Below are 6,013 nucleotides of genomic sequence, written 5' to 3'. Positions count from 1 at the left end.
ATGTATGTCTGTGTACCATATATGTGTATGAGTGTTTTGCATAAGTGCATGTATGTCTGTGTACCATATATGTGTATGAGTGTTTTGCATAAGTGCATGTATGTCTGTGTACCTTATATGTGTCTTGTGCTCACAGAAGGCAGAAGAGGGCCTTGGATCCCATGGAATTGGCATTATGGGTAATTGTGACTTATCATGTAGGTTTGGGGAATTGAAACTGGGTTCTCTGGAAGAACAGCCAGGGCTCTAACTATTGAACCATCTCTGCAGCCCCTTATTAAGCTGTCCCATTGTTCTGGTCTTATGGTATTCATGTAATCACCGCAGTTAGCTGTTCTGGATACAGAGGGTTTTGCAGCAAGATCCTTGTCTTTGAAAAGGCTACATTCTGAGGACCCATCATGGATGTCTTTATGCTTGAACTTTACAAGACCTGCTCTGTCAGGGATACCTCAAGTGTTAGTAACACACACTCTAGATTTTTCCAGTTACAGAGAGATGAACATAGTTAACATAGTTTGATGTGATCTGTGTTAAGTCAGTGCCAAGTACAGTTTCATGAGCAGGTAAATTGTGTTAAGCTGTTTTTTCATATAAGGCTAAAAGCATGACACTTTTGACTAAGTGCCATGTGGTTCTAATGCAATGTAAGGTAATTTTAAAGATTTTTTTTATTCTCAAGAATATCATACAGTAACCATATTTTTACCACCTATTTTCCTCCAGTTTTCCAAACTGACCCCATTCTAGTTCCATGCTCCCCCCAATTTTATTTTATTTTTCTGTATTTCATTAACTCTAATTAGTGTTACCGCTATGTGCATGGGAAGTCCTCCTGGTGGCCACATTCTTAAAAAACAGCGATTCCCCCTCCCCAGTTGCTATCAGCTGCAAAAGGCAGTGTTTCCCAGGACTCCTCCCCTCTCCTGTCTGCCTCCTCTTCCTCTGTGGTCCCTGCACCTGGCAGGTGGGGGTGATGCTGTAGGTGTTTCCATTGGCACTAAGCACTCATGGCTCATTCTCAGCATTGTACCAGGCGAGCATCTGTTCGCTGACTGCAGCAGAGAGCAGCGCAGGTCCATGTGTACGAACATAAATATTCAGTAGGAATTTTACTGCATGGCTTTTTAACAAAATAACAATAGCAAGTTCCATCCTGAGTAATGCAGTTTTTGTGTTTATCCCCTCTACATTCAGTTCTTCTGCAGCTAGCAAGTGATGCTTTGCCTCATGACATGACGCTGGCTCTTGCTTATCTTCTTGCCTTACCACAGGTAAGCTCACCTTAGCAACATAGAACTTAAAAACACAAAAGCCTATCTTGGGAATCATTGTCAGTGAAACTGTGTATGGTATATGTCTTCCTTTCCTGATAATGTCTAGGTACCAGAGCTCAGTCAGTATCCAGAGACCAAACTGTATAATGCTAATTCAATGTTCAGTTTGTCTTTCAATCTGCTTTTATATAGTGAGGTCTACTTTATTTCTGAACGTTCTTACTGCCTGTTATGATGGACTCAAGCTGATATGATAGGAAGTTTGTATTATAATCCTAGGGTAATCAGTGCGTGATCACTTCTGAGTTGATTCTCTACCACTTCTTCCTAGGTGTTAGATGCTAACAAGTGTTTTGAGAAGCAGGCTCACTCGGCATTGTCTCTCCAGCTGGCAGCGTACTACTACAGCCTACAGATCTATGCCCGATTGGTTCCATGTTTCAGGGACAAGTGCCATCCTCTTTACAGGGTGAGTCCTTATGGTTTCTGCTTTACTATTGAGTTGAATTATAGCCTTTCTGAAATAGTCAGAATAAGCTTTTATATACAATGGTTTTCCACAAACAGCTCTATCCTTTTCTATGAGACACAGCTGCTTCTGGATAGCATAAAGAGACAATTGTTTAATAATAGCAATGGTAAATCTTTATCCTCTCTCACTTCTTCAAAGGTGATTTTACTAAGCTCTTAGGAGAGACTAAAAGGCAAAATTGGTTTTTTACTTCCCATCTCCCAAGGAGACTGACTCTAAATTAGCATAGTAGACACCTTCGTTTCTTTTCCTATTCTTGTGATAAATACTGACACATGTTACAGGATAGAAGGTTTACCTTTAGTTCACAGCTCAAGGTGCATGCCATGTTGGTGGAAGTGGGCAGCAGGAGCTTGAAGCAGTTACTCCCATTCTGTCCATAGTCGGTGCATACACACTGTTTAGTTCCCTCTGTTTATAAGTCCAGGATCACAGCCCGGGGAAATGTGATCTGTGGTGGTGAGTCTTCCCATCTCAGGTGACACAGTCAAGGTAATCCCCCTTAGGGATGTCCAGAGGCCCACCTCCCAGATGATTCTAGATTCTGTGGCTGTAAGCTTTCAGTCACCATCACAGCGAGCGGTGTGATCCGTGAATGATACTGCACCTTTCTTTGTGATCCCAAGGTGAGGAGGCACCAAGTGTACAGATGTAATCCTGTCTACATTTGCCACAAGCTCCAGGTGCTCCTCAATGCTAAGTTCTGAGTGACAGGACTAGTTGCATTCCTGTTGTTGACCAAAAGTGTGGCCGTCACTACTGGGAAATCCTGCAGTTTACTTGTGTGAAGCACATGTAAGGATCAGCATTAGGAAATGATCTATTATTTGATTTGGATCGTTTTAAGAGAACTTCAATGCATAGTTAAATAGATCAGACTTTCACAGCCACAGTGTGTACACACCTAATGTCTACTGAAGCAAGATTCTCCTCCTCTGCTCAAGGCTGACTATGAAGAAATAATTTTAAATTTCACAGGTTTATCAAAATTTTAGCTGTCATAACCATTCTAAATACACTAGTCCCTTAAAACATGTGGATTCTACATGTGAGAACAGTTGCTCTCATCTTTCAGTTTTTATTTAAAAGACGAGTGGTTGTACCAGTCTATCACAGTATAGGGTTATCTTCCTAGGACCTGGCCACTGTTGGGTGTGCATTGTTCCTAGGTCTGTTTTAATACCTTAGTAGCGTTTGGCTAAGCAAGCACTGTGTTCTTACCCCACTAAGTGTGAGGCATTCATTTAGGGACTCTACCTGATCTATGTAGCAGAAATGGCTAACTAGTCAAGGCCTGGAGGCAATATATACTTCTCCTTTTGTTACAAGGTCCATGTTTTCTGATTTTTCAAGATGTGAACAAACCACACTACAAGCCACCACTTCCATGCATGGAGCAGTTCTAGCATGCTTTCTCCCTACTGTGGTGAACCAGATTCTTTGAAAGTATATGCCAATGCAAATCTTTCCTCACTCGAGATTCTTTAGTGAGGTGTTATATTAGTTTCCTTTCTACTGCTGTGACAAAATTCCATGGCCAAGGCAACTTAGAAAAGAAAGCATTTAATCGGTCATCTGGTCCCAAAGGACTGGAATCCTGATGGCAGAGTTAAGGCATGGAGGAAGGAGCAGCTGAGGGGACATATTTCAGACTGCAAGCAGCAGGCACTGAGAATGGCTTGCGTCTTTTGAAAGCTCAAAGGCTATCCTGAGTGACACACCTCCACAACAGTGCCACTCCTGCTACTCCTTCCCGAACAGTTCCACCATAATATGGGACTCTCTGGGGGCCATTCTCATTTAAACCAGAGCAGGCGTCTTATCATAGAGATTAAGTGGGGGCTAAGTGGGGATTTGTAGTGAGTTTATTTTTTGCTTGTTTTCATTAGTACTTTATTATACCCAATAGGAACAAGTAATTTGCTTTAAGACACCAATTTGTTGAAGCACAGTGATGCTTTACTTTGCCAAAATGCATTGTACCTTGTTGTAAACGGGACTATTTTCCCGGAAGATGAGTTGACTCTTGAAGCACAGTTGACTGTGTTCTGGAGGTCATTGGCATGCAGCACAGGTGCTGTGTGAAGGGGCCCTCTCTCCCATTTCACTCAGCTTTTGGTCATGGCTGCAGTCACCCAAGAGAAACATTTTTAAAAGAGGCAAGATTTCTGCTGCTATTGTTTGTAATTTCCAAGGGTTGAGTTCTTATTGGGTTGACCTCACTGCTGGAAGAGGCATCCCACAACCTGATGGTAGTAGCACTTGGGGGAAGTTGCAGAGAGGATTATGGGTTTCTCCTGCTCCCTGTTATTCCATCTTCTCTCCTAGCCTTGGTGATACAAGTCCATTTCTTATCAATGTGACACCCAAACACATCTCCCTAGATCACAGCTTTACATCCCTGACCCCCAAAGAGGTCATATCTACAGTATAATGTTGACTGCATCCAGTCCGGCACCAAGAGTCTCTCTCCATTGTCTTAATAGGTCTAACATTATTTGAAGTCCCACATTCCAACTGTCTTCCCGAGGCTAAAGGCATCTCTTAGCTTCCAGTTTTAGATCTTAGTCCATGGTTGGTTGATTCCATTGTTTAGAGTATGAAACAATCAGAATACCAAGGTGGCAGGAGTGTGTGGCAGAGGCTGTCCTCCTCCAGACAGCAGGGCAGCAGAGAAATGAGGCTGTGGTCCTGCTACAGGATTCCCTCTTTCCCCCACTTTATTCAACTCAGACCTCTAACCTTTGGCACAGTATCATCCACATTCAGGGCAGGCGTCTCACTTAGTTCCTACTGGAAACAGAGATACGCTCAGAGGTACAGTTTACGAATCTCCTGAGAACTTAAGCTTTCACATCCAATCAAGATGACAATGAACATTAACCATTATAGCCATCTATATATCAGCTTCCCACCATATGCAATGTATTCTGCTGCATTTTCCTTGAATTCAGAAAATGCCAAAGCTCTCAGCACACTTATCACTAACTACCTATAACACCTCTTACTCTGGCCTTCCCATTGGGATGTAAAAGGAAGATTCCTGACCTCATTGATCTACAAGTGTTCTCCCCATCTGTTAAGAGATGCACAAGGTGGCTGCAAAGATGGCCAGGGATTAAGAGCATATCCTGCTTTTGCAGAGGGCCTGGATTTGGTTGCCAGCACCTGTGCCAAATAGCTAACCATCACCTGTAACTCCAGCTCCTGGGATCCAACATCTTCTGGCATCTGCAGGCACCTGTCGTCATTTGCATATCCCTGTATATTTAGATCCATATATACAAATTAAAAAAATCATTAGTCAGGGAGAAGAGAGAGCACGCTATGTGAGCTGCAGTATGCAGGAGCTGGAAGACTGTGTGCCGAACAAGGAAACACCATTCCCTAGACCCAGTACAGCTTCTGTAGCCTTTAGTTCTCAGCAGCAGCAGTTACCTGCACCGGGCACACAAAAGACTAGCTCCATCAACAGTCAGTCAGGAAAGGGAGGGATCTTGTGGCCCTTATCTTGCACCTCTGGATGGTTGTTTTATCAGTAGAGTCTGGAAGAGAGTCACTGTCTTTAGTCATGTGCATGCTGCTGAGCCCTCCATGCTTCAACCTGTAACTCCAAACCCACTGTCACCAAATGACAGTGACCTTGGGTCACAAAACAAAACACAATACATGTAAGAGATTTTGGGGAGGGGAAAGTGTTGACATAGTTGGTAGGGAGGGAAGAGGGATTGGTATGCAAAGCACACACTTGTGAAATTGTAAAAATATGAAAGTAAAACTTTTTAAAAAGATAGTTGTATGATGTGTGGATCAGAGTACTGAATGCTAGAGACAAGAGGACCAAAGAGAGATTCAGTATATACTCCACGTAACAGCTCTGAGACAGCCAGAGACCTGGCCCCGGAGCCGCACCTTGACCCCTTCTGTTTCACTTTCAGAAAAATCTCTAAAGCATTCTTTGGAGGAAAATTCTGATTACAGTTGTCTTTGCTCTTCTTCCCCATACTGAAAGCTCCAAGTTCTATGTATACGCAGTCCCTGATAGGTGTGACTGAGTGTGCAGAAAACTTTCCCATCTGGCCCTCACTTGGTCCTTCCTCGGAATTGCTTACCATCTCACTGGAGCACCTTCCTGGAGTCCTCCCTGTCTGTACAGGCATTGCTTACACACTGGAGCACCTTCCTGGAGTCCTCCCTGTCTGTG

General features: G+C 43.3%; 1 protein-coding gene across 3 annotated transcripts in view; it reads left to right on the top strand.

Moving 5' to 3' along the window:
* Nbas (neuroblastoma amplified sequence) overlaps nt 1-6,013 on the top strand; it is a 313,151-nt gene that overhangs the window by 198,408 nt on the left and 108,730 nt on the right. For all 3 annotated transcript variants that reach the window (XM_026788959.1, XM_013353527.1, XM_005366539.3), the window contains exons 39-40: nt 1,198-1,274; nt 1,609-1,746. In XM_026788959.1, the coding sequence (XP_026644760.1) occupies nt 1,198-1,274; nt 1,609-1,746 (215 nt within the window). The remainder of the gene's footprint in view (nt 1-1,197; nt 1,275-1,608; nt 1,747-6,013) is intronic.

The sequence above is a fragment of the Microtus ochrogaster genome, unplaced genomic scaffold (genome assembly GCF_000317375.1).
Source record: "Microtus ochrogaster isolate Prairie Vole_2 unplaced genomic scaffold, MicOch1.0 UNK10, whole genome shotgun sequence".
NCBI classification, from domain to species: domain Eukaryota; kingdom Metazoa; phylum Chordata; class Mammalia; order Rodentia; family Cricetidae; genus Microtus; species Microtus ochrogaster.
This window is presented reverse-complemented; position numbering and strand designations above follow the sequence as displayed.